Below are 13,800 nucleotides of genomic sequence, written 5' to 3'. Positions count from 1 at the left end.
GGAAGACACCACGAGTCATGTCCAAATACTCTGGAAACATTTAAAGATGCAGAAATGAGCGCTCTTTACAAAACACTGAGTAAAGGGAGCGCACGTTTGCACATGCGCTCTAAATAGTGACAGTGAAATGAAACGTGTCCTGGGCTGGTGAGCTCTGAAATGCACACAGAGCCCACAAGAAACAGGGCTCCTGGAGATGCCTGGAGAACAGTGGGAAGCAAAAGTGTCCCCCACTGTAGACCAAGGAGCAGCTCCACGCACAGCTATATTCTGACCTTGCATGGTACAGCCAATGTCAATGGCTGTTGTCCTCGTCGCTGTGCCGCCTGCGTGCTACTTAGAGATCCTCTGTATGCACTTAAAAGGCATCATTAGTACCAAGTGGCTATTAAAACAGTCCTGCTGTTCGGAACGATTTTCTGAAGCAAATGCAGAGGAAACGTGCGGAGGGTTGAAGTCATTAGCCGTGAGCACAGAAGGGCTGACCGTGGGCAGTTGGTGCCATTAATCTCACTAAGGGAAAATGTGAGGGATTCATAAAACCAGCTTGGTGACGTCTCTCCCTAAATGGACACCCGAGTGAATGACCCTATGTTTTTGCTCTAGGTGAGAGGGACATCGTTTGCCTGAGACACCCACTTGGCATAATGAGTTGTATGGACACAGCAGAGATTCCAGCTGTTGGTAGGGACAGCTGGATATAGGCGCTGAGAGAGATGTCACAGCTGCTCTCTGCTTGAGTGTTGACTGCAGGCCACGCTGTCCCAGTACTTTACTACGTGTTAGTTGTTTAAGGCTCCCAGCAGTCCCGTGAGGCAAGTATTGATATTATCCCAATCCAGAGGTGAAGGAATTGAGGTCCAGGTGTTTTGCCTGAGGTTGCACAGCAATAATAGAACTAAGCTTCAAACCCAAGTTGTCTAGTCCTAAAATCTGTGCTTTTGGGACAAAGGGGATAGTTAAGTCAGGAAAGTGCTTGTCATGAAAACATGGAGACCTAAATCTCGTCCCTAGTGTCCATGTGAAAAGCCAAAGGCATGGTGGAGAGTAGTGTCCAGTGCTGGGCAAGCAAAGACAAGTGGACTTCAAGGCTCCAGCCAGCCTGCTCTACCTAGTGAGCTCCAGCTCTCAATGAGAGACACTGTCTCAAAACTAAGGTGAATGACTCTTGAGGAATGACACCCAAGGTTGACCTTTGACCTTTGCATAGGGATACACATGCATGCCACATTCCATCTTGTTATAAAGGATGACTTTGGGGTGAACTCCATCTGCCCCCTAACTTTTCTCACCTTTATTCCCCCTTCTTTACATTTCCATGTATTTTAACCCAGGGTTTTGAGCATGCAAGGGAAGCACCCCACCACTGAGGTACACCCCAGTCTCTGTAGCCTATTTAGCATTAGCATTCTGTTATGTCTTGGTTGTTGCATCTTGGACAAAGGACTTGCTTCCTCACTCATGGAGTAGAAGGTTTTTATGAACTCATGTGATGCTTGAATGTACTTCTTTGCTCTCTGGTGCCACACCCAGGGGACAGACCCAGCGCTAGCCAGACCAGGCCACCAATGGGAATATATGGGTGAGGCAAGTTCCCTGTCTCAACTAGACTCTGTGTGTCAGGGCCAGCTGGCTCATGGAACTTCTTTCTGATGATGCTTTTCATGATGGGTTCTGGGTTAAAGTCTAGCAAGCACTGGATGTTTGTGTCCCCTAAATTTACCTGTTGAACCTCCCCTATAACTGTATTTAGTGACAAAATCCATGAAGAGATGACAAGGATTAAATAATGTTATGAGGGACTCATCTGATAAGGCTTTGTCCCTGCCCAAAATGCAAAGGGAACTGGGCTACCTCTCTGTAGGATCGGAATGACAAGCAATGGTTGTAAGCCAGGAAGAGAGACTAGACAGAAAGGGAATCATCTGGTCCCTTGATTTTTGGACTTTCCTGATTCAAGAGCTGTGAGAAAAACCAACTTCTACTGTCCAAGGCACAGTATGCTTGCTTGCTGCAAGGGAGAGCTAAGTCTGAAAAGGCATTCAAATCTCAACTTCTATCGGCACTACCCTGTGATGCAATTTTGGTAAAGACATTGCTACTCTTGCCATGAAATGATGATGACAAATTCCCCTCCTCTCGCATAGTTTGACCAATAGGATACGGTAGACGTGATGTTCAGGCGCTTCTGAAAATGGGCCTTGCACCTTCCAGCCAAGGTCACTGGAGGCTGTTGCTCTGGAAATTCAGCTACTATCATGTGAAGAGCTGTGAGCAGGGTAGGACCAGAGTCCTGTTTGGACCTCAGACTTTCAGCCAGTGAGCAGAGGACCCCATCCTACATCTGCCCCATGCAGATTTAAAAACGGCTGGCACTGAGAAAAAGGAACAGGCAGGATGGTGTGTGTGTGTGTGTGTATGTGTGTGTGTGTGTGTGTGTGTGTGTGTGTGTGTGTATACTGGGATTCCTTAGAAACTGGAAAAAACACGGTGAGGCTAGATCTCACTGCAGAGATTTTGCTTAAGGATTCTAGAGGACAACCTAGGTACTGCTAATAACTTTAAAATGATGACTAAACAAAACAAATACCTCCCTGGTTGACTTTATGCACCGTCAAGGTTGAGAACATGACTATATCTTCAACATCATTATCATGGCCCTCCCCATTGTCATTGATTAAAAAGTAATAATAAATCCTTATTTGGGTTACACCTCTGGAGTCTGGGCAGTCTGGGAGATCAGTACTTAGAGATTCTTGACATCTAGTCAAGGCTTCTTGAAACATCATATCACAGCCGGTAGGAACAAGAGAGCAAGCTCCTTGCCTCTTCTTGTCAAGCCACTAATGCATGCACCTAGGTACCTTACCCACCTCTTCTAACTCTAAGGACTTTCACAGGCTTCCAAATACCACTCTTGACTTTAAGGGACTCCATTTTCAAGTATCCTTTTCAGATTTGTTGCTTGTCTGTTTACATGTGTATGTGAGGGTGTATGAATTTCTGTGCATGGGGGAGGGTGCTTGATCATAGAGATCACAAGAAGGTGAGAAGCATCCTCCACTGACACTCTCTACCTCCTCTTTTGAGGTAAGTTCTTTCCCTGAACCAGGTTCTCAGATTTCCTCTGCCAGACTGAGAGCCAGTAAACCTCAGTGATCTCCCTGCCTCTGTCCCTTCAGAGTTTAGGTTATAGGCATATACTGAATTGCCAGACTTGTTATTTGTGATCTGGGATCTAAACTCCAGTCCCCATGATTGCACAATAAGTAGCCGTAGTTGCTAAACCATCTCTCTGACCCCAGGGTATTAGCTTTTAGTAGATAAACATTTGGGGACCCATTCATATCACACCATTGCTCTACAATAATACAGATTAATTCACTAAAGTATAAACAATGCCACTGGTGATATGGGCCGGATATGAGTAACATTACATGAAGTGACGTTTGTGCTTGATTTTTTACTAAGATAGCAATGGTGTGGGGTATACTTACGGGAACCATGTGGCATCTCAGTACAGCCTGTGACGTGTAAGGATCAGACCAAGGAGTCTGTCATATACATCACCTCAGATATTATGTCTTTCTCTTGGACCTTTCGAAGTCTCCCTCACTAGCTATTTTGAAACATACAGTTAATTAATGTTAAGTGCAATACGCTGTAGAAATCAGGTCCGGTCCTTCCTCTCAGCCTTATGCTCCCAGAAATAAGACACAGACTCTAAAATATATTTGTACTATATTGGCCATATAGCTAGGCTTTCCTCTTATTAGACCATAATGTAATTTATCCCATTTATTTTAATCCACATTCTGTCCTGTGGCTGATTACCTGAACACATCTCCCATTCCTGGCTCTATCCCAGAGTTCTTTCTGCCTCCCGGATGTCCCACCTTCTATTCTACCCTTTCCTATAGGCCATAGGTCTTTTAATTGACAGGTGATGCCTCTATACAATAGATGATGAGAAACTGCTCCTCCTTCCAAGTGCGCCTCAGTTCCTTTAGCCGTCTTCCCTCCATCTCCTACTCCCCCATACCTTTCCCAGGCTCTGTAACGTTCTACTTTTAAGCTTTCAGGTTTGAGAGAGATTCTGGAGGGAGGATCAAAAACAGCCTTTTGCTGTCTGTATAATTTAACTTTCGAAGAACAAAAGGATGCTGATAGAATGGTCCTTTGCTCCATCAATGGGAGATGCCTAGTGACCACTAAGGGTGGCACAGTCAACATGCAAGAGGGATGCATGCAAAGTAATAGAAAAAAATTAATCACCAAAAATTTTGGGGACAGATCTAGTGGTCAGGTAAGAGGCAATTTGGTCCAAGAAGAAAAAACTTTCTACTATTCAGGTGTGAATTAGGGTGAGAAAACATCTGGGTGTTAGCCTGACCTTCACTGTCCTTCACCTCATGCTGAGAAAGGACCCACTCTAGGCTAACAGCACGTGTCCTCTGCCTTGATATGAGCTTCAAGTTTCAGCCCCAGGACTCAGGTCAGAAACCCTTCCTGTCACCTTTGGCATTTGTTAAATGGGCACATATCCTACTCCACTGCATCCTGTGGGAATCTCCGCTTACAAGCTGAATTTGACCCACGCTGACCGGTGGTGTCTGAGGCAGCAGGTTCCAGGGGAGTACAAGCAGTGGGAAAAAACAAAGGGTGCTGGCTTGCTCTCAGGATGTAGTCCGGTCCAGGATGAGCTGGACGCTCTTTCCCACTGGACATTCCTGAGGAGAAAGGAGGACAACCTCTTCCAGAGCACAAAATAATGGATTCATGAACTCTATGAAATCCATGCTCTTGATAATTGAATAAAAGAAGTATAAAACGATAGATTGCGTTAAAGGGAGAGCTCTATCTCACTAAGCGTGACTTCTTTACCTAGTGGCTGAATGTCTGACCCAGAGCTACCTAACCTTCATCAGCCCATTTCATTAGGTCGACAATTTGATAACAGAGCATATGTGTGTGTGTGTGTGTGTGTGTGTGTGTGTGTGTGCATGTGTGTGTTTGTATATGTATGCATATGTATAACAATTCGCATATTTAAAGAATGTGGTAAGATTGTGTTTGCACCCAACCCTAAATGTACATGCTAAAGCCAAACTCCCAATATGATGTCATTGAAAGTGATGGGGTACTAATATTAGTGCCCCCTGAACTCCTGAACCAATTAGAGATCTTACAAAAAAAACCAAACCAAACCAAACCAAACCAAACCAAACCAAACCAAACCAAACCAAACCAAATCAAACAAAGACTCCCAGATAAGTCTTCTACCATGCAAAGTATGGCCTAGAAACTTGAAATCAGATCCTGCTGGTGGTTTGGGCTTGAACTCTCCGGCCTTCGGAAGTAGGAGAAATAAATTTCTGTTTACCAGTCCCCAGCCCAGCGTGTTCTGTCATAGCACTCAAATAGACTAAGACACAAGACACTGAACCTGGCACACAATAAAGGCTCCAGATGTTTGGTGACCGCTGCTAACAGGGTGACATAATTTCAAGTTACATAAATACAGAGTCACCTAGTGCGTTCACAGCTTATATAGTAACATCTGGCACACGAGGGAACAGACACATGGAAGAGATCCTGACTTTATATTCAACTTCCACCATCCTCTCCAGGCTAGCCCCTGGTGCCACCCAAGAAAAATGGGGAGCATTTTAGACATGGACTTTGGAGGTCTAAGATCACATTGTAGTCTGGACACTTCCTCTGAAGAACTTGAAACAACAGCCAGCCGTCCATTGATACCAGCAGGCTCCAGCACCCCCCCCATTACATTTAATCAAAAGTGTATTCAAAATATGATTCTGGGAGATTATAGTGGAGATTTGCAGGAGGCGCTCAGTGTAGGCAGAAGTAGTTGGAACAGATTGTGGCTGGGGGGCCTGAGGCTGGGATAATCTCGGGCTCAGACGTGCCATTCTCAGGCCTTGGGGGTGACCATTAGCTCTGGAGGAGACCTTGAGCATTGGAAGGAGGCCTAACAAATCTCATCTCAACTGGCCCCCTTTCCCAGCATTCCCTATACCTAGATGGAGATAAAGACTCTTTCTGACCTTGGATTTAGCGGGTTTTCATCTGCAGTTTGGGCTTCCTCATGCTGACTCAGGGAGAAAAGACCCCCTCCACCCTCCTCTAAAGGACTAGATCCTACTGAAAAGTATTAGCAGCCTCCCCTTCAGCCTCCTGGGGAGGGATGGAGTGTCTACCTGGACCAAGGAGGGGGTATGGTGGAGAGTGCCTTGAAAGAAACCTTCAGCTAATGCTCTTTATTACAAGCGTTAATCCTGCAAAGCCGACTGGAAATAATGTTTATCTTTTCGCAGTTTAATTTTCCGGACCCTAAGCCTCAGGTCAGCGAGGGCGACTGCAAAGTCCCTGGGGAAGCTTGGGGGTGGGGTGGGGTGGGGGGACCAGCTGTTGCCTAAGAACCAAATGGTAAGGAGGAGGTTTCCCCAAAGAGATGAGGTAGGAACCAGAAGAGAGCTTTGGACTGGAGCAGAAAGCTAGGATCAATCAAAGCACAGACCTACGACCTTCTGACTCTCTCCCTGGGCTTCAGTTTCCTCATCTGAGGAGGCTGGTGGGTTGGGTTTTTTTTTCAATTTTAAAGTTATTATTATTATTGTTATTATTGCTATTATTGTTATTATTGTTGTTGTTATTATTATTTCTTTTGAGACAGGGTTACTCTGTGTAGCCCCAGCTGTCCTGGAACTCCCTTTGTGGACCAGGCTGACCTTGAACTCACAGAGGTCAGCCTGCCTCTGCCTCCTGATACTGAGATTAAAGTTGTGTGCCAACACCTGCCCCATTCCAAAGGTTTTTGTTATTTTGTTTTGTTTTTATCTTTCCCTTAGTGTCCTTCCAATGTTGTCTCTGCAGCTTCTATGGCCGTTAAAGCACCGAGATGCAGATGCTTCCTCCCCATCCCCTGGAGGATGTCAACCAACAGGGCTTCATTGATGAGTGGTCCAGCTCTGCAGACTGGCTGCAGAGTGACTTTCTCAAATTCACACCAACTCTCCTTGCTATTCCCCATGGTTTCCCAGACTCCCTCCAGGCCTCTACCTGTCTCATTGCCTAGGTAGGAGGTGTGAGTTTGCTCATTGCTGATGTTGAATTTTCCAGAGCTGGGACCCGGGCCCAGGCAGCCTCATCCAGCCTGCACTCTATGGGTGTCTTCAATCCTCTCACCCAACTCCCACTTGGACAGACTCCCAAAGGGATAAGGGGACAAAGCCCTGCCCTGATGCTCAGTTCCCACTGGTTGGCCTGTACTGGAAGGGACTGGCACTTAAGATTAAGCAGAAAATATACCCTCCATGGTCTCCTCCTGTCCCACCGAACTGCCTCCTTCATTGTTGGGTGTCAGGGAAGCAGTAGTCTAAGGGACTGCCAGGTTTTCTTTCATGGATCCCCAGCACACAAGTTTACAGTCCCAGTGCCACCAGGGAACAAAAGTTGTTCCTCAACAAACATTCTGACATTGCTCTGATGTTCAGCTGCCAGCTTGTTCAGATTGGGGGTCACTGTGTCCTGGGTATTGTGGGCAGCTTCCTCAGTTTCTCTAGCTCTGCAGTCCACGACACTGTCCCCAGAAGCCTTTGTGGCAGTTCCGAGTCCCACCCCAGCTGCACCAGATCTCTCCCAGTGTCCCTGGCATTGATGGGCTACACACCTTGGGTTCAGCTAAGTCATTTTTGAAGGTATAGCCTGGGAAGGGGAAGAGGAAGCAGAAGCGGAAGAGGAAGAGCTTCGAAGGAGACACAAGCAGTCTTTTAGAGACCATTTCAGCAAGAAAGTTACACAGTGAGTGGGCTGGGCAGGGGTTGGTGAGCAGGAGAAGATGCTGCTCAGGACCTCCATCCATAGGAGGAAGAGAGACTTGGTAAAAGTACCCTGTGAGCACACACAGGGCTTTCCCCCAAGGTGTCCTGCCATCTCCCCTCCAAGTGTGATTAGGTGTGTCTGGCCAGCCCCAGCCCTGCGTGCAAGGATATCTGCTAGGACAGTTCTGTGTGTATGTCTTAGGCAAAGTGAGAGCTCCCAGACCCTGCCAAAGCCTGGAAGCTTCTTAATATGGAGTCAAATCCAGAAGCAGCCATTTCCAGAAGTCGTCTGCAATCCGCAGCCATTGCACTAACCTGCTGAGAGAGGAAAGTTTGATTAAAACCCGAAGGCCACTTGGCCATAATTTCTAGCAAATCAGAGGTCAGTTTGTGTCCCAGCCCAAGGGAAGCCAAGGTCTAGAGGCAATTTGCTTGTCATGCTTGGACAAGTTATGTGTAAATTCATGTAACAATGTAACCCAATTTTCTAAGCCAAGAGCTAATCCTGAGAGAAATTACTACAAAGACTAGAATCGGACACTAGTAATTGCGGTAGGCTGCCTAGTGCTTAGGGAGTGCCCCTTTGTGGAGAGAAGGTGTCCTTTCACCAGGCCTTCATCAGAGACCTATCAGAGGAAGGGGACATTAAATGTCTTGCCATGCTGGGTGGGGGTCGTCAAACCTTTGGGAGTATCCCCAGGGACAGTCTGGTCCTTGGCTTTCAAGTTGTAAAATGAAGAGTATATCTGAACCGCCCAGGTCTTTTAGTGAGCCAAAAGGAAAATCGCACTGACCACTAGACCACAGTATGCACGGCCCACTCCCTCAGACAGCTCCCTAAGCAACTCTAGCACATGCTTGGCACCAGCCAAACAGAGGCCAACTAGCATTACAAAAGGGCAGACAGGCAGGGAACAAGGAGAGAGACCTGCACGCCTGGTACAACTTACAGGACAGTTGCACAGAGCTAGACTGTCTTTTTGAAGACTGTAATTTTAGGGAAATTCTCTCTCTCTCTCTCTCTCTCTCTCTCTCTCTCTCTCTCTCTTTCTCTCCATTTATTTTTATGATTTGGTTTTAGACTTTTAGACTCGGGGTGTTTAAGACTTTGAGAATGTTGTGGACAGTCTCCTGCTAGGTCTGGGGAGAGGTGATGGTGGTTATCTTTTGGAAAGTACTCTCAGCGCCGCTGGGGTCCTACTACCTTCTGCTCCAGATGGGTACTGGAACCGCACTTCAGGCTCTCTCCGCCTCGGGCATGGTGCACAGTTCAGGGGCAGCCCCTGCAGGGCGAACGTGGAGTTTCCAAAAGCTTTGACTACTTGAGAATCCTCTTCACCTCCGGAGTCTCTGGGGACCAAGAGTCGCCTGATCGAACTGGGGTGTCTGGGAATCATGTGGCACTCTGGACTTTGTGCCCTGGGCGGAGTTGAGGAAGCACCTTCAACAGCGCTGGCTGCCGCAGTGTGAGCTAAGGACCAAATGCGGGGTTTGTGGCCGCTTGGGTAGTGCACGATCATCGTGGGGCCACTTGGCTCTGCGGTAATGAAGTCAGCTTCCCCTGATTGAGGGGCCTCAGTAAAGGGGAAGCGGGGTAACCCCAGGCCGCACTCTCTACTCCCCAAGCAGCCCTCCTGAGAGGCGGCGCAGGTTGCAGACAGGGGCTGCGCACTCTTCTGAAAATCCGCCAGCCTGCGTGCTGCTGGGACCTCTGCCTCCTCCTCTTCTGCTTCCTCCTCTTCCTCCTCTTCCTCCAGGTCTTCCAGGTCACTCAGCCTCAGCCCCCGGCCTTCTCGGCTGGCAGTAGCGTCTGCAGGAAAGCAAGAGCAAGTGAGAAAAGCCTAGCACCCTAGGGAAACTCGCGGCAGGGTCCTGCCCAGAGAAGCTTTTAGCAAGATGCGTTCGGCACTTCAGCATTCTCTCGCCATTCTGTCGCTCTCTCCCTAGCTCCAAGGCTGTCTGCCTGCCCCAGGGGAAAAACTGCCTGCACTGCCCCGCTTGTCCCGCCTCTCAGATCTCCTGAACCCCCGCTAAGTCAAAAAAAGGCTACTTTGCACTGCCAGAGTCGGGGAAAGACAGTTTTCTTTCAACTTCAGCACCCACAGGTGACTGGTGTCATGTTATTTAACCCAGCAAATATTTTACGTGAAAATATTTTACGTGTTTCATTTTCACATGAAACATTTAGGAACTACAGCAATAAAGCAAACGTCTTTCAGGGGAAGATGACCTTCTAGAGGGATAGGCAGGGACAAAATGCAGAATATGGGAAGTGAGCAAAACAGAACCGGAAGGGACTTGAGAGATTGAGGGGAGGGTGTCTTTCTGAGAAGAAGCCTTGGAGCTGGAGTTACCCCTTTTCTCTGTGAGGCACTGATGCAAAGGCCCTGAGGTTTGCACTGAAATCAAGGAAAAGGATAGGTGGAGCATCTGTTTTAAAAAAGATGGCTTTGGATCTCATGTTTAATGTCTTAAGGAAGCCCACCAGGTGGGCTAGTGACTGTTGTCTGTACCTTTGGTGTCACTATTCAGGCATCCTAGAGAGTCTTCTCCTCCACCGTCTGCTTTCCTCTCCTCCCCACCCTTGTTCTTGGGCGCCCACGTCATCTTGTTCTCCTTCTTGAGGCGCCGGCGCGCGTTGGCGAACCAGGTGGACACCTGGGTGAGGGTCATCTTGGTGATGATGGCCAACATGATCTTCTCGCCCTTGGTGGGGTACGGGTTCTTGCGGTGCTCATTGAGCCAGGCCTTCAGCGCGCTGGTGCTCTCCCTTGTGGCGTTCTTCCTGCGGCCAGCGCTGCTTAACTCCACTCCACCATACCTGTGGGGAAACAGGGGCTCAGATTCCAGGCAGGGGAAACCAGAGGCTTGGCCAGTAAAAAGTTCAGGGACCAGGAAATGTAGTTATGCTCCCTCCTCATCATTCACAAGGGTGAGGGATGGCCAAAGGAAGCCAGCATCCATTCTCCCCAATTTCTCACCTGTCATATTGATACTGCCCCAGAGCTGTCTCATAGGGGTAGTAGGCCCCTGGCTGGGTCAGGCTGGGGGTAAAGCTTCCCGCAGCATCCTTAAATTCATACTGAGGATTCTGGTGGGAGAGGAAAAGAGGGTTCAGGACCACACAGGAGAAAGATACAGGTTCCCATGTGGGATCAACACCTCAGCACTACCCCTTGTAATGACTAAGTAATTTGGGGTATCGCTTTTTCATTTCTATATGCCTCAGTTTCTCCCTTACTAAAGATTGAGTCAAGGAAGCCATTCATGCTGGCAGAGTAATTGGTAGAGTCCTAGGAACAGAATAAGCAGTGATTGAGTATCAGCTACTACCATGGCTACAGCTTCTGGGTTTCTCATCACATATAGCCCTCCCCAGCCTCATCATGGGAGAAATACCCCTGACTCGTGGCATGCCTGTGATTTAGGTAAATGACTTGAACATTTCTGTACCTCAACTACACACCTGTAAGTCAAGAATAATGATGATTTACCTACCTTAAAGAAGTATAAGAAGTACAAATGTTTTCTAAGCAATGTGAGGTTCTACAAACTGAAAAGGGCTGTGAACTGGAATTTATCCTTATTCACTATGCTATTTTCTCAGCATTGTCTGTTCCATTGTCCCCAGACAAGGTCACACTAGAGCTCATCTATGCTGGTTGTCTATACTTCCTATCCCCAGTGTTTACCGAACAGTCCCAGGCCCCATACTATTACTCACCAGTGTGCCACACAGTGTGGGTGTCTCCGGGCCATAGGTCAGGTACCCAGGGTAACTTTGGGCAGCTGCATAGGGTGCTCCATAGATACCCAAGGCAGCACCCAGTTCTGGCCGAGCACTGCCCAGCAGCCGACTCTCATAGGGTGTACAGCAAAGAGTAGAGGCAGAGGTGGAGGCCGAGGCCACATCTGACACTGACCGAGGGGCTGCTTCACAGCAAGTGGCACTGGAACTTGCAGACACCAGAAACTACAAGAACAGGAAAGGAGTCAGTCGTTAGAAGTTTAAAGTCCAGATGGTCCATCAACTGGCTGCAGCCAGAGGAGATTATGCAAGGAAGCTACCTGATGCCTTCATTCCTTCACTCTAGTAGGCAAATACCACTAGGCATTGCACCCCTCTGCTGAGCTCTGGTATAGAGATTTCTTGAAGGATTTCAGTGTACCCAAATTGCTCTTATAGATGCCCCCAGGACATTGCTAAGGTTCCACAGACCCAGGGATCTTCTGGAAGTAAGATCAAATCCTCGTCGTTCCCCCCCCAACCCCTCCCAATGGAATTCTACAAAGGCAGAGTTAAAAGTTAGCCTTCAAGACCACCACCATGTCATTCCTGTACCCAATGTACTTAAAGGGAATCCACCCGCGATCAGAATAGACTGGTCCAAGACCCCATAGCAGGTCAAAGGTCGGCCTGACACTAGTCCCAAGGGGAATATATATATATATATATATATATATATATATATATATATATAATATAAATTTTGGAGAAAATGGAAGACAGTGATGGGCATCTTTAGAATTCGTCAAGGAAACCCTCACCACTGCACAACACCGGTTTGGAAACTGGAGGGAAGCCGAAGTAGAGAGCTTAGGAAAGGGTGGGATCTGGGATCGGAGTAGAGGTCAACAAATGAACAGTGAGGTGTCAACACTCTGGACTGGAGCTCTTTTGTTTTCTCCTGAGAGTACCCTGGCCATTTCACGAATCTGTATAAGGGTAACCCTGATTGCAAGTTCTCTCAGATCCCACCCACCTCGCGCAGAGAGCGCGTTTCAGGTGGCATTCAGAGAGTGAAAGCTCTCAGACTGGCGTCAGGATGTCAGCGGGTGCTGTGGCACATTTCCCAGTCCATGCTCTTTCCGACTTCCCTTGGACCAAGGAGAAGAGGAAGCACACACTGGGCATTCCTTTAGCCAGCCTCTGTCACCCCCACCCCCAAATTAGGCTCACCTGGGATGCGCTGCCGTACGGGTGTCCAAAGGGAGGGAAGGCCATAGCAGGGGGTCTTCAGGGTCTTGATTCCCTCTTTCCCTTCGAGTTCCTTGCTCAGCTCGGTGATTCGATGACCCCAGCAGCGCAGCGTCTGGTTTCCTTACAGGGCTGCAGAAGCTGGCCGCCAGTTCCTTGGCTGGCGGGGAGAGGCTGGAGGCAGAGTCAAAGGCAGAGGGGCTGCTGAGTCCGGCGATTGCGGTGGCTCCCCTGCGGCCTGTGGGTTCCAGAAGGCAGAGGGGCCCATGGATCGGCAGAATTAGGAAGAAGGCGCAGGGTGCCAAAGGCGCGCGGTGGCAAGGTGAGGTACAGCGCGACGTCGGGCTGTGAGGTCCCCGAGGTATCCCAGTCCAAGGTGGCCAGAGGCTCAGTGTGACGTCACGGTAATCCCGGGACGCCAGAGGGGACCGTGGGCCCCGGGGCCCCGGGCCACCGAATGTGCTAAGGGCAGCCAGCCCGTGTACACGCACGCACTCTCGGATACACTCTTTCTTGCTCCGCGAGGTTTGTGCAACGGGCGAGAAACGTCAAAGACCCTGACCCTCTGCTCGCCGCTAGATCCTACCCGCTTTCGCCTGCAGCTCACGCGCGCGCGCACACACAGACCCTCTCCAAATTTCCCGGGAGAAGTGGGAAATACGCCTCCCTGCGAGCCGCGCGGGCCCAGGGTGCAGCGTGCTCGCCTCCTCCCTTGCGGCCCCGGAGGAGGCGAGAGGCAAGCGGGGCGGCGAGGGAGGAGAGAATACAAAAGAAGAGCCCAGAGGAAAGTGGGGGAGTCAGGCAAGGGGGAGAAAAAGGAGGGAGAGGAGAGCTGTGGAATCTGATGGCGGGGGTCGGGGCGGGGAGGGGGGAGTTGGGCGAGGGCTGGGAGGAGGCAGAGCCGGAGCAGGTGGAGGAGAGCAACGGCTCACGGGAACAGCCTCCAACTGCAACCCATCTCCGCCTCTCCTCTGCACC

At 49.1% G+C, this 13,800-nt stretch overlaps 1 protein-coding gene across 1 annotated transcript; it reads right to left on the bottom strand.

Annotated features, from left to right (window-relative positions):
- Positions 1-7,702: 7,702 nt before the first annotated feature.
- Irx6 (iroquois homeobox 6) lies at positions 7,703-13,590 on the bottom strand. Its single transcript, XM_028788248.1, has 6 exons — positions 12,805-13,590; positions 11,569-11,817; positions 10,826-10,935; positions 10,358-10,665; positions 9,049-9,654; positions 7,703-8,159 (listed from the first exon to the last, which is right to left on the bottom strand). The coding sequence occupies exons 1-6, from the start codon at positions 12,847-12,849 to the stop codon at positions 8,155-8,157; spliced, it is 1,323 nt and encodes a 440-aa protein (XP_028644081.1). The 5' UTR covers positions 12,850-13,590; the 3' UTR covers positions 7,703-8,154.
- Positions 13,591-13,800: the final 210 nt, after the last annotated feature.

Source organism: Grammomys surdaster, unplaced genomic scaffold (assembly GCF_004785775.1).
Source record: "Grammomys surdaster isolate TR1022 unplaced genomic scaffold, NIH_TR_1.0 125739, whole genome shotgun sequence".
NCBI lineage: Eukaryota > Metazoa > Chordata > Mammalia > Rodentia > Muridae > Grammomys > Grammomys surdaster.
The sequence above is the reverse complement of the archived record's forward strand: the minus strand, read 5'-3'. Positions and strand labels throughout refer to the sequence as shown.